General features: G+C 39.8%; 1 protein-coding gene across 9 annotated transcripts in view; it reads left to right on the top strand.

Moving 5' to 3' along the window:
• TNRC6B (trinucleotide repeat containing adaptor 6B) overlaps nt 1-16409 on the top strand; it is a 127090-nt gene that overhangs the window by 76997 nt on the left and 33684 nt on the right. For 7 of the 9 annotated variants that reach the window (XM_042837599.1, XM_042837603.1, XM_042837602.1 and 4 more), the window contains 3 exons: nt 6962-7049; nt 10806-10827; nt 12415-12759. In XM_042837599.1, coding sequence (XP_042693533.1) covers nt 6962-7049; nt 10806-10827; nt 12415-12759 — 455 coding nt within the window. Of the gene's footprint in view, nt 1-3255; nt 3342-6961; nt 7050-10805; nt 10828-12110; nt 12154-12414; nt 12760-16409 lie in introns of those variants that run through there. The other 2 variants (XM_042837598.1, XM_042837604.1) reach the window with 2 other exon arrangements.

The raw sequence follows: 16409 nt of genomic DNA, 5'->3' as shown, positions 1-16409 counted from the left end.
TCCTGAATAGAACTGTCTTGCTGAATGAATGTTCTGATATGACAACAAATTATGGAGCTGTTAATGACGGGTTGATTTCTGACTGAATGCTTTGCCATTCTTGAGGTATTTTTCACCACGTTTCACAACTTTCTGAACACTTTATCTGTGGTTTTGATATCTTTGTGTGCACATGTGATGAAACAATCGTTACTGATCCATAAAAGCTCTGAAACAGTTGAAGACTGAAGGAGGGAAGGAAGCTTGTTCAGATCTGACATTCCAGGGCTTTGGCTGTAGCTCTCCATTTACTTAAAGCTTTGATTTCTGTCTACTGAGGCCAACTTGTGGAAACTTTAGAACTTGCCTTAAAGTAGAATTTGCAATGTATGTAGCTAATACAGCTGGAAAGTGTAATGTTGTACAACAAACACAAGCAAGAAATACAGAATATGAAAGAGATCTCAGTTCTTATTTTATGCAATCTAAGGTTTACTTATCAGCGGGAGGCTAATGAAACCAAAATGGAACCCCTCAAAACCGGTTGCTAAAGTGTTGAGAATGCACCTCCATCTGCGTGAGCATATGCCAGTCTTTCTATGACTGTAAATCACTGTGCAATTGTATATCTATGCAGTACTCCAGTACTAATTAATCCTACTCTATTAACAAGTGTAGAGTAGCATTCTATAAGGAGTCGCTCTTTAGAAAAGCATACTTGTAGTGTAGTCAGCATGCTGATCTTGTGAGTTCAGTTATTTTCTCCAGCAACTTCAGATGACTGATGTTTTGCAGTGATAAAGGCATATCTCTTGTTCCAGATACGCTATTTAAAGTAAGCAAACTTCTCACTGTGACGTGGTTTGGTCTCCAGCCAAAGAGAAGACAGAAGCAGCCTACTCTACCTCCTTGATGGGCAAACAACTCCTTTTAAAAGTGCTGCTTTACAGAGCACTTCTTAGACACTTTTTCTGAAGAGCTTCCAGTTAATGTATAGCAAAGTGTGTACTTTATGTGTGTATCAAACCCACAACATGCCTTTTTGTGGCATGGCTTTTGTTATTTACTGTCTTACCTGTTAGACTGTGTGTATATACGTTCACATGTAATGTTACAGATATGAAAAACTATTTTCATATTTTAGAGCTGAGTTCTGTTACTTACATTTCATCTTCATTCAAAAAAAGTGTAGAACAGTTGTCCCTTTCCTAGCTGGTCAGCCGTGGGATGCATAGCCAATCTCTTCAGTGCTGGAGTTCAGTGATGGTACGATCTTCAGTCTCATTGCAAGCAAACGACTGTTCTTTTTTTCCTCAAAAATGTTATGCTGTAGGTTTATTTTTTTTATAGTCTGGGAAATATTTGTACTCAGAAGTGCTATTCTGAGTGTTTGTTTGTTTGGTTTTTCCCTTCTATGTATCAGAGTTAGCTTGTCCTGAAGTAGTTCCGTATTCTACTTTTGCAGTTCAGCCTGAAAGCCAGGTTTCTAAGGGGCTGTCCCACATGGAGCTGGCTCGTGTGGCTTGGTCAGTCTGCTTTATGCACATGAGCATTGCATAAGAAAGAATGTGGCTGTGATGTGCATTTGTGTAACGTTTTATACGGTGAGTCCCATTTTGAATCTTTCGATCAGCGAGATCACAACTCCTTAAATGGCTCAGTCTAGTGGAAGTAATTCCACCTTACGGCTCTGGATTGTAGCCCAGGCTGCGTAACACCTCTCTTCTGTTTGATGTTCTGTTTGAACACGCCGGAGCACACCTGTGTGTGTTTGAACACGCCATGCTCTTCTCACGGTGTTGAAATAATGGATACTTAGGTTAAAGTGTAACACTCTGAATGAAAGTAGAATTAAAATTGTTGGGCTTTCCGTGCTCCGTAGGGCAGCAGTTCCTTTTGGTCTCTGTAGTCCCAGTTAATTGATTTGATTTCAGAGCTTTCATCCAGCTGAAGCGGTTGATTGCTGGTGTTCTTAGCTGCAACACGAAGGGCCTGAGCCTGAGAGTGTGAGAACTGAAATCCTGCATACTCATTTAGCAGCGTGTGCTGTGTTTTCTTCTTCATTGCTCGTGGCCCTTGTTACTATCAGTGTGTTCTTTCTAATGCATGTATATACAAAGCGTGATGCAGGAACGTACCAGTAAAGCCCCTGTTACAATTAAAACTGCAGAGATGCAAGCGACAGCAGTAGGGTTACACATGCGGAGGGTGGAATAAAGGACTGAATGCAGCCCAGTTGAGAAGATACGTTGTCTTTACATACGTTGTCTTTACTAGCACAACTGCAGAGTCAGCTTCAGGAGGAAATGCAGATACTTTTCCTGATCAATCTTTCTATTGATAAAATTTATGTAGAGTTTTAACTGAGTGCTGTGTGGAAGGGCTGCAGTTTCATTTAATTACACATACCAGTAGCTACAGCTCACTGGAAATCCTTCTTCCTTCAAATCTTGGCCAGAGTTGGATATCTTACTGTAGATTTAAATCCTGGTTTAGACCCTCAAATTTGAGTCTTTTGATCTATTTCTAAAATGATAATTAGTTTACTTCTGGACCTATGTTTTGAATCAGAGGGGACCTGCGCTAGTTCAAGTTAATAAATGTTGCCTCCAAGTGGGATTGCCCTATGCAGTGCATATCATTCTCTCACGCAGAGTGAAGGCCTCCAGCTGCGGTTGGTTGTGGCTTAAGTCTCTAGACAAAATTTATCAGTCATAAATGTGACCTTGTAGCTATATAGATAAAAGCTGGTTCTGTTAATGTGCTGTCAGTCCTGCAAGTGCAGTTTCATAATCTCTTCTGTTCCAGAGGAGGGTAGAAAGGTTGGTTCCCAGCTTGAAGGAAGACTTCTAGGTTGCACCCAGACAAACTTGCTGTCACTGCCGTGTTGTGTTATAGCAAATAGTGAAAGTAAAGAGCGGGGGCAAAAGGAGGGAAGGGAACTCATAGTTCTGCTGTCTGGTCTGCGTCCTTACAGGGGACCCGACATTTTTATGCAGCTGCCCTGAAGCCCTTGGAAGGAACCTGGAACTTTATACTGTGAAGTGCCACTTCTGAGTTTCCCACAATTTGTATCTTACACATAACTTCAATTTTCATGCAGTTTTAGTCGAGGATGACTTCATAGGGTTGTGGCTTTTCGCACAGACGAAGGTTGTGTGTGGCGTTATCTGCACCCATCAAGGCGTGCTGTCAGCAGATAGCGTCACAGTGTGGAGCGCAGCGCGTCCTCTCGTCTGCCGTTTTCAGTCAGCTTCCATTCTTTACCCATGTCTCAAGCCCAAAGCTGTGGGGAAAAAGGAAAAATGAATGCTAGGATTTTGCGGGAAAACAGCATTCTCAAAAGCCTGTTCTGTAAGAGGGTATGCTTTTTAAGTGCCTCTTTTTTTTTTCTTTCTGATATGTCTTGTGAGAACTTGAATTTTGCAACTGTTCTCCCTAGTTAACTCACTGAAAAACCCTCTTTGTTTTCTGAAATGATTAGTTTTGTCTTAGCCAGAGGAGGTTGGTACAAGGAGCTAGGTAATGTATTGAATACACCGTCATAGCTACTGTTCTGTGCGTTGCTTTTCAAAACAAAAATTCAGATTAGCACTCAGAGATTCCCTTCATTTGTAAGCTGTTAACACGTTGTTTTTTCTTTTTGTTTTGCTAATCAAAAATGGAGTCTGTAATGCACTTTTAAAACATTTTCCAACACTGTTAATTCTCAGATTTTGCAGGCAATTAATGAAAGTCCTATTAGAGAACTAGAATAAAAATCCAACTACTGGTTGCTGTTCATCAGATTTGCTCTTCAGGATTTTGGTGTGTCTGTGTTCCATCACTGTGTGCTGGTAACAAAAAAAACAGAACCATGCCCCATTGCATTACTCTTAATCCACTCATTTTAGAGTTACATTTTTCTCCCCATGCTGATGTTGTCAGCAGAAGCAGCCGGTGCTCCTGGTATACCACAGAGCCTGGTTTCTCTGGGCAGGCCAGAAAGCAGTCTTGTAGTTGATGTTCAGTTAGTAGGCAGCAATCCTCTGAATCAATTAATGAGATACCTGAAAGGTTTTTGTTTTGTAGAATTTGTTGAAGCACTGAACGTTGCTATGTTTGTTTTTCTCCAGTCAGTTTTGTTCTCACAAGTTTGTATTCAGCAAGGTTCTGTTCCTGTGATGACATGTGGTCATAGAAAAGAGAGCCACGAAAGACAGCTTGCTGTATTGATCAGTGTCTGATCAGAGGTGTTCAGATGTTAGAAGAAGCGCATTAAACAAACAAGCAGTAAAACCCCACCCCTCCAGATCATCACCTGCTTGCCTTTCTTCTGCCTGGTGCTCTCAGGGCTGCTGTCCTGCTGCCGTTGCAGGCTGGCTCACCTGAAAGCCGACAGCAGTTTTATCAGCATAATTGTAGCTACCATACTTTTAATGGTAAACATACATTTTTGAAGTAGATGTTTCAGCAGTAAGGTTTCAGTTACATTTTTTTTGCCAAGAACTTAATGATTTTGAACATAGACCATATCCCAAGTGTTCGGATAGATCCCTGACAGTTCAACGGAACCGAGCTGTGTGCCTACATGGATTGTTGATTTGAAGCCTGAATTGCTAAGTATTGATGATCCCTATGTAGTAGTTGGTGATGATGTGCCCTGTGGGATATTGAATATCCAGCTCTACTGAAGGAGCACGAGCGAAGGTGGGCTCACGAGCTAAGCTTTCATCTGCAGCCTTAGTAACAGAGATCCTCATCCACGTATATAGAAAAACAAGGCGGCGGCAGCAGCAGTCTGCCTGTTCTGAGCTTGTGGTCACACAGGCAGGTGACCATAACCACATGTTTATTTGCAGGCTATGGGTTTTCTGTCCTCAATTCTTTTTATTGTTAGTGCTCCGTGTCGCTGTAAGCCACAACTTCAGCTTTGATGGTGAATTTCAACTTCTTCTCGTTCTTTTCCATTCCCTGCTCTGCTCACAGAAGTAAGTAGGTGCTTTTAAGCAGAAGGTTGTCTGTGTGCCAGGCAGTTACTGGAATTCATGTTTTCATCCTACCCTTTTTCAGCAGCTCCTTTAAGACAGCTCTTAAATGTTTGCCTGCCACAGGAAAGTTTTTTAGAGACTGTGAAGTTATAACTGGCACTGCAGCCCAAAGGGTCCAAGCTGTTTGTCAATAAGAAGGTAGCAAACAGAATTTGAGGTTATAGTAACTCAGGAAGAGAATGGTGTCACTGGAGAGCTTTTTCCATATTACTTAAAAGGATTACTTACAGAAAATTGGAAAATTCCATCTCGGTGCTGTGACAGTATGAAGTACACTGACCTCCCCAAATGCATCGTGTGCATGTTAGTGAAACTGAAAAAACTGCGGGGCTTTTCCTTGCTGAAGTGTAGAGCTGGAAAGTGTGCTTTTGACATTTTATAGAGAACAGGAAAGAGCAAGAGCTGACCTTGTTCAGCACTACTGGACAGAGTGCATAAAACGCTGCTCAGTATGATGGAGAATGCGTCCAGTTTTGTTAAAATGGGACAGGACTTGCCGTTAATGTATAAATTGCGCGTGGCAATAGCCTGAGGATGGTATTACTGAGCACTCATCCATTCTAGTCTCCATCCACCGAGGAGGAGAGTGAGTTCATGAAACCAGGAAAATGTTCTACTTTCTATCTGTAGAAGAGGTACATTTTTCTTTGCACTTCAACCTCTTACTTGAGGTATTGCAGCTCACAGTGGAAGGAGAATTCTGAAAGACATGACAACAAAGCCAGCTCAGCTCTAATCTTTTTAAATTGTACTCACAAAGAACTTGGATTTGTGCATCATTTAAATAAATACTTAGTACAAGTATGAGCTTCAGCTATTACAGCCAACATAGTGAGTCAAAATGTTTTCTTCTCCTTCCTCTCCCCCCTACTCTGAATATGGCACAGATATTTCTGTGCATTTAAGGTTGGTATTTTGAAACTCCCTGAATCCGTTTTCATCCATCTGAATTAAAGTTACGTTGTAAAAGTTCATGGATTGAATGTGTTGGATGTTTCCTGTTTCTAAAGTACACATCCCTTTTCTCTGGCCCTCTCCCTCCTGTCACATTATTTTTTTACATCAATTGTCTTACAATTTCCCTGATTAAAAAAAGAATATATTCTAAGTGAGTTGAAAACTTGATCTTAAGTGTCCTTTTAAGCAGGTGAAGATAATTAGTTAATCAGAGTGGCTCACCATAGAAACAGCTCAGGCAGTAGCACATATGCAGTAAATTAACCATTAATGGTACTTTGTTTTGGCACAATACATAGCAACAGGATGATTGCTTGACAAAATAGCAACTGCACATATTTTTCTTTCTTCATTTAATTTTCTTTAAAAGGAATGTTCTTGGGTAGAAAATGCTCTCCCTGGAAAGTAGTTTATATTACAGATTTTGTCACAAAAAAAAATTTGGCTGGGTACAGTAAGCTAGAAATTAGTGATTTGTGTAATAAATGATGGTTTTGATTTGATATGACACTTCTAGTCTTTTACAAGTGGCATAGCTACAGGGAATAGAATAATCTCTTCCCCTATGAAGACAAATGGCATATCAAACCAAACCATCTTATTTAAATTACTGCTTCCCTTTTTTGCCATATGAAAGGATTTATGAGACTTCATTAAATAATAGTACAACCCAATTAAAAGGATGCTTTGGCCAAAATGCCTTGAAGGAATTTTTAGTATCAGATGTAGTTAATTTACATAGGGTATCACTAGAAGAGGTCTGATCCAAATGAAGGACTTTTACTTTTTGCAGTAAGTTTCATGATTGTGGCCACACTGAACTACAAGGTGCTTTTCTGATCTCAGTTAGGCTGAAACCTTCAATGCAAATGAAGCATGATGATCAGAAGAATCTGCTGTCTGGACTTCTTTTCTTGTGGGGAAGAGGTATATAATACATGTGGATCCCACAGAACTTGGTAATGCTCATATTGGTTTTATTTATGTTTTGGCAGAGAGAAGGAGCAAGAAAGGGAAGAACAGTTAATGGAAGACAAGAAAAGGAAGAAGGAGGATAAGAAAAAGAAGGAATCTGCTCAGAAGGTAGGTGTTGATGTTTGAGTTCTCCTATCCAACTAGAGCATAAATAGTACTGGGGCTGGTAAAATATTAGATTGCTTGCATTTGAGAATAAAGCCTCTTCTTGTCTAAGTTCTAGTAATGCTTCATTAAAGATTTTCTGCATTATTTGTCTTGAACTTCAGTTTTTAGTAAACTTTGATATTTTTTTCTTTGGTTTGTCAGGCAAAGAAAAAGTAATCAGTTTTGTGATAAGAAATATTTAATTAATGTTGCTGAATATGGGCACTCAGTATGTGCGTTTCGCCGTGTTTGAAGGTGTTTTGGAGATGGGAATGCTAGAAATTCTTAAAAAAGGTTATGTGAAATATTTCTGTTGAAGTTGCTTTTATTGTTTGCTACATATGGTTTACGTTTTACATTTTCTCTGCCCAGTAACACTTCTGTTGAAGTGGAGATTCTGGAAGAATCACTGTAAAGTGTTCATGCTCAATGGATGAGTTTGAACACTTGGTTTGTTTGGAAGTGCTCCTTTTTGTTAAAAATGTAGGAGGTCATTCTAGAGATTAACCTGAAGTGTGAACTCAGCATCTCTTGCAATTTTATATGTGCTTTTTACGTAAGTCCTCTCCGTCTTGTTTTGGGCATCCCAGTCCAAGATGGCTGTAAGGATCCTTGAGTGGAATCAGCAAAGGGCCCCAGAGGTGATGGAGGGACTGGAGTACCTGACAAATGAAGAGAGGCTGAGTGAGCTGGAACTGCTCAACCTGGGGAAGAGGAGGCACGGGGGAGCACGTGTAGATATTTGGTGGGAGGGAGGAAAGAAGATGCAGCCAGGCTCTTCTTGGTTGTGCACAAGACAGGACGTGAGGAGGGGAGCGCAAATTGGAAATAGAAGAAATTCTGCTTAATCATAGGAGGATATTTTTGTGAGCGTGTGTGAATGGGCAACCACTAGAACAGGTTTGCTGGAGTTGTGGTTCTTTGGAGATGCTCAGAAACAAGTTGGACGTGGCCCCGAGCAACTTGGGTTTGGTAATTTGCTTTGAGCTGGGACCCACAGGTTGAGGGAGAGCTACTACAGAGTAGTAGAGCCACATCTCCAGAGGCTGTGCTTCCCAACCTCAACAGTACTGTGAGATTGAAAGCAGAGTGCTTTACTTTCAGTAGTCCTTGTTTTTCAGTTACTTCAGATTCTTGGTGTTACTCTTCTGCTGTTAGGTTATGTAGCTTTGTGTTAAGAACAGCTGATACTGGTTCTGCAGCATCGGTTAAATTTTAGTTCATTGGGAGCTTTTATTTAAGTCTGTTTTTTTTTTTTTTCCCGCCAATTTAAGTGTACCACTTCAAAATTGGTGCAGATAAACCTAGCGTATTTCTGTTGTCCTTAGTCCAGTGTCACAATGATGCATCCTCAATAATACTGCAGAAAATCAGTAGCTACAGAATAAGGTTTCTTCAGCATCTGTCTTTTTCCTTCAGTGTTGCTGCTGTTTAATGCTCAAGTAGAAAATAAAAACAGATGGTATGTTTTCAGCCATGTAGGAACCAGGAGGGGCAGAGGCTTGTGAGTAAAGAGTAGTGATTTGAGAATTACATGCTAATGCTCCACACAACAAAAACTTGGAAAGGTTGTACTGATAGTGTTGATAGCAGTGCTGAGTGTGTTTACAGAGGAGTCAGTACTTTGAATACAAAGGAGATTTGCCAGCTTTCCTGTGTGGTCCCTCATCTACCAAGTTATTTGCTGTGATTGCATGTTAAGATATTTTGCCAAAATCTGGGAAAAGGTAAACACTGAAAATAAGTTAATCTCCTGGAGACCAAGTGTGGGAGTAATACTTGAAGACAGCTGGGAATATAGGCAGAACATAAATGTGTGTGTCTGTTCTTAGTGATTGCAGTAGTGATCACCAAAAAACCAGCAGTGATTTGAGGGATGGCTCTTTCAGATAGGGTTTGTATAACATGAAACAGCTGTTTCTGTCTGGATCTTCAGAAACTTAACGAAAGAAAAAGATGAAAATCAGCAAAGGTTATGCAAGCAGATTCATAGACTGAATTCCTGTGGTTTGTGTCCCAGGGGCTGTTTGGTAGCTTGTCAGAAGGCTGAGATTGGCCCCGTCCTGCCAGTGCTCCCAGGTTCCCCACAGAGAGATGACGGCTGTAAGTCTGAGACACGCAGTCACTTTCTCAGCTTCTGTATTCTGGATCTGAGAAATGACAAAACCAGATAATTTTGACTATGGATGTAGCATAGGCAGAAGTGTTTTTTTTAATCTAAAACAGTGGTTATAATTTAGGATTTTTTGAACATCTGGTGAAGTGGTGTTCTTCCAAGTAGACAAGGTATTTACAGAAGGTGTTTGCTCTTACCATAGGGAACCTATCAGCATTACAACGTTGGTTTCATGAATTCTTCTATTCCATTTCACCTTCCTTTAGTAACAAAGCGTTACAGTCACTTAAGTGCTTAACAGAATTTTAGCTGCTCTAGAGGCAGATCCGGCTTCGCACACGTGGGATGTTTCCTAAAAGAAATGAAAACTGACATCTGGCACAGTATGGACACATTTTTGGTACAGGTGCATTGTTGGTTTCTTAGAAGAGTTGCATCAGTCTGAAGTTAGGATGTTCGAGTTTGGTTTATATTTTAGTGAATATTTATATTTAGTGGATATTTGGTTTATATTATAGTGAATATTTTACTTTGCATATTACACTCCTCACTTTTGTGAAGTAAATGATGTCACAGCAATTCAGGACAGTTTGTCTTTTTATTCTTTACCATACAAAAGGGTTCTGGCTTGGTTGGCTTAGACAATAAACTGCTTTTTACTTGTGCTTTCATTATTCTATACTGTCCCTGTGTGCTTTCCAGAATTATGGACTAGCTCAGCAATTTCTTTTTCAGAACAGGTGTCATAGAGCCTGACACATGATGATCTTTAGGGTTTTTCCTTTATTGTGTAGTGGAGCTCATGATCGACAGGATCAAAACATGCTACGATTCACATGATTCCGCAGAATACGCCAGTGATATGTTTGTGTCTGCTGTAGCTTGAAAGCTGCTATGCTGTAAGAATGTAAAAGTACAGCAAAACACCACATTGAGTGCATTGGCCAGCATGATGGCTCACTTCAGTAACCAACTGCTTGCATTCAAGTGATGTTGAAGCCTGGTGCTTTATAGGTATTTCTGGTACTTTTTGTAATTGAAATAGTGAACCTCCTGTCACCCTGGGGAGGATGCTGTGTGAAAAGTGAAAGGGAAGGTGGCAGAGACAGATTAGTACTCTCACATACAGCGACCCTGGGGGAATTCTGTTGCTAGCCCCAACAGTCTACTGTAGGTATACTTGCATAGAGGGTAGGATTTATTACAGTTTAACTGTAATGTTTAATGTGCACAGGCTGAAGAAGCTGTAATGGTATATAGCTCAGGTTTATTTGTGCTTCACAAATTAGTGTTGAGCTTATTCATGCTTCACAAGTAGGTGTTTGGCAAGAGGAAGGGGGTGAATACTAACAATGAAGAATACAGTAATCACTGTTTATGCCAGATAATTTTCTGTGAGGCAAAGGTATTCCAGAAACTGTTGTTCTTAACAATTTATATATAAGACATAAATTGTTCTGATGCTTGCAGTTGATCAGCTGACTATTTTCTTTCAGCTTATACCAATTTTGTGCTTATAAATTCATGATTTAGTGCAGCCTGCTGAATGTTTGTTTTGAGGTTCTTACAACTGTGTTTACATTCTTGCTCTTACTTTGCAGGTCACAGATCAAAAAACCAAAGGTAAGAGTCTTTGTTTAATCCTGAAGAGTATTTTTATTGACTTGAGTCCAAACTTGGTTTTGATCAAAGCTGTTAGAAAAGGGAGTTATGATTTGAGATGAAGTGCTCAAAATGAGCATTAGGAAGAGAGAAGAAGCTAAGAGGATTAAAATGGAGAAACTAAAACTGTCCATTTTGTCAGCGCCAGAATACTAGAAGTGAAAATGGTGGATGTAGCTAAAATAGGCCAGCTAAAATATTTAGCCCAACTTTCAAATTTACAAAGGTTTTAGATGAATAACTGAAAACTGAAACCTATGATATGAATGGAATGGAAGACAGGGAAAGTACTGCGTGCGGTGACGTACCGAAACGAGCGAAAAAGACTTGTTTCTGGAAAATTAATTAAGGGATAATGAAGTCCAAGCACCTAAAAGCCAAAAAAAATAGGGCAGAACTGGAGAATGAACATCTTGAATGCTTGGCTTATTTAGCTGGTATGTTTGTCACTTTTCTAAAACTTGCGTGAGGAAGTTGCTGTTGAAAAGAAATGGCAGAGAAGAGGTAAGATAGTACTTGGGTTTACAGCTGACAATACCTTTTTTTTTGGCTTAGGGGTAATGGAACCTATATAGAGAAGTCAGAAAATGCTCATCAGAACAATATGTGGGGGATAATGAATTTACAGCTGCTAGAGAGAGACTCCCTGGTGTTGATCTCTCTTTCGTAAGAGCAAAAGTTTTGCTGATAATGCTCACTTTGGTGGGGAGGGGTTGCTGAGCATGCTTTTCTCGTATTAGTCTCCAGCAGAGGCTATAGGAAATGTATTAAATTTTCCTCTTTGGATTCTGTTAGTGAGTTATTACAGGTGCAAGACTAAGGTAATGCCTGATTTTCTTTTGCAGTATTTAAAAAAGCACAGGGAGAGTTTTAGGAAGGGGACACAACCTTCCCCATCCCCCTCAACCTGCAGGTTTGGACAGTATTACTTTCTCAAGGATTTGTCTGCATTTTTACTCTTCTCTAAGGCACAATAGCCTTCAGAAGCAGCTTATCCTTGCTTATAGGAGCATCTGGTGACCAGGTGGTAAACTTTAGGCAAGCCCAACACAAATGCTATAGGTAGGACTGCTTTCTGAATAAGAGTCAAATATTACTGCCTTATTTCAGAGAGGATTAGAGTGCTCGGACTTGTTAATTCTCAGTTGTTGAGCAGGGTCTTTTGCTCTGTGTTCTAGCAATGGCCAAAGCAAGTGAAACTTAGAATCTGATTTCAGGTCTCCAGTAAGGGTGATGCATAACAATCCTAAAACCAGTTGAAGATGGGGAAGAGAAGGGGAAAAAAAGGTTATGTATGACTGTTCATCTTTTAAAACTTCTCCTGACCTAGGGTGTTATCATTTGCCACCATTACTTTAAAAAAAAATTGATACTTCAAGAGGCTTGCCAAGGGCAGAGTTCCAATTAAATTTTATTTGTGTAAGGTTGAAGCTGCATGGTATATCAGAGAAGAATGGCACTATAAAAGAAAAGAGTTGCAACGACCTCTTGTAGCTAACGCAGGTTTGAGTGGAAGACTGCCTAACTTTGATTTTTCCTGTTTTTCAGTGCCCGAAGTGACGAAACCAAGTTTAAGCCAACCAGTGGCTGCCAGCCCAATTGGCAACTCTCCATCGCCACCAGTCAATGGTGGCAACAATGCCAAAAGGGTGGCAGTGCCGAACGGACAACCGCCAAGCGCCGCCCGCTACATGCCTCGGGAGGTGCCGCCGCGATTCCGTTGCCAGCAGGACCACAAAGTGTTACTGAAACGTGGGCAGCCCCCTCCACCATCCTGTATGCTCCTTGGGGGTGGAGCAGGGCCTCCTCCCCCGACAGCACCGGGAGCAAACCCCAACAACGCACAACCAGTGACAGGAGCACTGCTGCAGAGCGACAGTGGGACTGCAACAGGTGAGTGAGAATGGTGACGTTACGTCCACGTGCGTGCGTGCTCCTAAGAAAAGGGATCACTGAAATTGTGCTCTGACAGAATTTTGGAAAGCTGACTCGTGCTCTTTTAGCGCAAACGCTTTTCCTTTCCTGATAGCAGCATTGTATGCAATTTTTACTGCTGTCTGGAACCAGAACGGTGATTATTTTTTTTTTTTTAAAGGTACACGTTTTGAGTGGTTTGAATTGGGTACTGTAGGGCTCTTTGGACCACAACGAGGTAAATAAAGCATAGCGATAAATGGGTAGCATTTAATAGCTGTCATTGAGAACAGAAAAATTACTGACTGCTCTTGTTTTTTGTTTTTTTTTTTGTTTTTTTTTTTTTTTTTTTTTTTTTTTTTTTTCAGTAGCTTGAGGGATTGCAGTAACAGTAATATTTCCTTCTTAACTTAGAATAATAGAAAAAGAAAAGTCCACTTGGGACATCTAAAGAAAAGCTTAGTTGATCTGAGTATTCACGGACACTTCAGTTCTAACAATCAGGATTTAAAATAAAGTAAAAAAAAGGAAAAATGCTACCATTACGTCTGTTTTGAAAGCCCCAACAGAGTGGGTTATTTTACCCATCATTGAGAGCATAAACTTTTTAGTTCTCTGCAGTCCCCAAAAAGATGAACTCTGAGCTGATTTGAAACTCAGGAATGTAGTAAGCGAGGTGAGGTGGTTTTGTTTCTATTTAAAAAGTTCCTAGGAAAATGAATAATTTAGTTTGTTTTGCCTCTTCCACACTTGAATTCTTTGGTAGTGAATCACTGTTTGACAGATTTTTTGTCTTACTGTCTCTCATGTTCCCTGTTTAATGGTGGGCAAGTTTTAAGCTAAAACAGAAAAATGTTAGCTAATTGGTTTTAAAATATATCAGTGAGAGATGGCTGTTTTTGAGAAACACACCTGAAAGAGGAATGGTGAGGAAAAAAACCACCACAACAAACAACAGCCCGAAGTTTTCATACTTGAGGTATAAAATCCAAGCGTTATGTCAGCATTAGCGTATCTTCACAGTGATAGGCTGACAGAGGAGACATTATGGTAGCAAAACATTCTAAAAATACTCAAGATTTCTCATTTCTTCCAACAGCAATTTTTAAAATTTTGATTGAGCTTCATTCAAACCAATTTGAAGTGTTTTATACACTTCTTAAGTTCTGTGTAATTATTATGTGTTCAACAGCTATTATTTGGTTTTGAGACTGACCTCAAGTTTTATGAATTCTCATATTTCAGCTTTAACTCAATTACTGAGATTATGTTATATGGTTGTATTTTATTGATTGTGGCAACATTTATGGCCACAGTCTTAAGCAAGTCTGGAGTGTTGCCAAGGAAGATCTGTGCCCTTCAGACTTGCCTCACCCTATTCGAATACACTTCTGCACCATAACACAGTATCTGGGCCGAGGAGCTGACTTGGATTAAAATTAACCCAAGTTGGTGTATAAAGCTCATTTCAGTCTGGATAATTTCCCAGTTGAACTCGCTGACTGTCAGTAGCAACACGGATGATAGCACATGGGAGTAGGTGTGGCAGAGGACTGCAAATGAGCAGCTGTCTAAGAGGAAGGTTAGTGCCACACTTAAAAGGCTTCAGGAAATTGCTTATGGAAGCATGATATTGCCGTGCCTCTCCTGTCACCAGTTCCTTCCGGGAGATCCTGGCTGTTTCAAAATTGGGTGTCAGATTTGGACCTAATTTTGTCAAGCAGCCATGTATTATGATGAACTCATCACACACACACACACACAAACGCACTCAAGAAGGCAGATTCCCAAAGGGGAAAATAATTTAGGTAATTCTTCTCATTGTTAAATTCACCAAATGGCAATAGGTGGTGTTGGTGAAGTCTTCGATTGCCAGTAACTGATCCATTTTTAAAAAATTGTTATTTTGCTGTCCTGTAGCAGTGCAGCTTCTATAGAAAACAAGGGAAAACAAACAGAGCTGAACAACTACAGCAAGAGCAATTATTAATATAGAAGGTCAAGACCTAATCCTTGTTCACGTGTATGTTTGCCTGCCAGAATTGGAATGCAGTGTAAGATGACAAAACCCTAATCCCCTGAAAGATGACTTCTGTTTACCAAGCTTACTACTGTCTTGTAGCAGTGCTGTCAGGTAGAGGGTTGTATATCGTTTTTCTACTAGGAGTCACCTTCAGAACGTGCAAGACATTTTTTGAAAACAAAGCTTAAATTCTATTGGTGAACATCTTTCAGTCATCATAATATCCTCCAGGAATCACCAGATGGTCTCTCACACCGAAACGGAATCTTTCACTTTGTTTCTGGACTCCATTTCAGTACTTTCACTTATTTCAGTTTCATCATTAAAAGTAAATGATTTTAATTGGAAAAAAAAAAAGAGGAGGGAAGGGTGAGGTTACTCACTGTACTAAAAGGATGGAGTCGCACTTCCTTGTCCTTCTTAAGTTTGCAATTGACATTAAAATAACAGAAGGAACAGGGTGAGCATGGGAACTGCATGATTTGTTGGATTTTGGTGGCCTAGGGTTAATGGATGAAGACAGACTTCAGTTCATCAAATTTGAAAGCTTTCGTTATTACTAATAGTAATCAGAAATGTTGGTCTTCACTATTGAGTACATAACACATGTACTTTAAAAAATCAACTGTTTTTATAAGTCATTGTAACTTTATTAGCGTTCAGCATGAGTTTGTAGAACGGGGAGTGTTCACTCTTCATGAAAATTTGTGGGCAGTTTCAAGTTCTTCTGTATTACGGATGTGTAGAAAAGTAAATGGCGCTATATAGAGAAGCACATAGAAGTAGAAATGAAATGAAATTATTTAGATGAGCAAAGGTAACTTTGGGTGAAAGCGAAAACCTTGCCTGACTTCTTAAATTGATGAGAGGACTGTCTGTACGTATGCAAACATTATGCTGTTAGCATTGACATAGGCTTCATTGTGGCACTATTAATTTGTGTGCTTTAAAACTGTATACAAATACCTTGACGTTGTGGTCCTTTTCCTTGTCATTTCTCCTGTCATTTTCTTTCACTGACTCTTAAGAGTTATTGGACTTGGAGGTTGCCCTATACAATGCAGTGTTAGCAAAAGCTAGCATATCAGGAAGTGGACAGTGTGCTGTTGAGTTCGTGAATACAGTTGACTTAATTAAAGGGCTGTTGGAACTGTCACAAATGAGAGGTGAGACTTGGCAAATTTGGAGTAGATCAGTTAAAAGAGAGGAGGAAATGTTTGATATCTTGTTAGCTTTTGTCTAGCGGTGGAGAGATTGATTCAGTTTCTCACAAAACCACAAACTGATTTATGTGGTAGAGTGATAGAAATGTGGAATAATTAAGCTCAGTACAGCTTGCATGCTACTACAGAGAAATTATAATTTGTCTTGGTTTACTCCTTTCAGCATAGCTTTGGGAAAGAAAACTCTTTGTTTTGTAAGGGTGTAAAGAAACTTCTGCTAGCAAAATCAACTTAAAAAAAAGATGTATCTGAAGCTAAAGGATATACTTCTTCAGCTTTATATTCCTTTTATGTTTTCCATCTTTTACCTTTCTGTCTGTCAGAAATACTGGTTGCTTTGTTGAATCGGTCACAGAATCATAGAGTATCCTTAGTTGGAAGTG

Source organism: Centrocercus urophasianus, unplaced genomic scaffold, assembly GCF_019232065.1.
Source record: "Centrocercus urophasianus isolate 14NV4802_14NV808 unplaced genomic scaffold, USGS_Curo_1.0 seq_73, whole genome shotgun sequence".
Classification (NCBI taxonomy): Eukaryota; Metazoa; Chordata; class Aves; order Galliformes; family Phasianidae; genus Centrocercus; species Centrocercus urophasianus.
The sequence above is the reverse complement of the archived record's forward strand: the minus strand, read 5'-3'. Positions and strand labels throughout refer to the sequence as shown.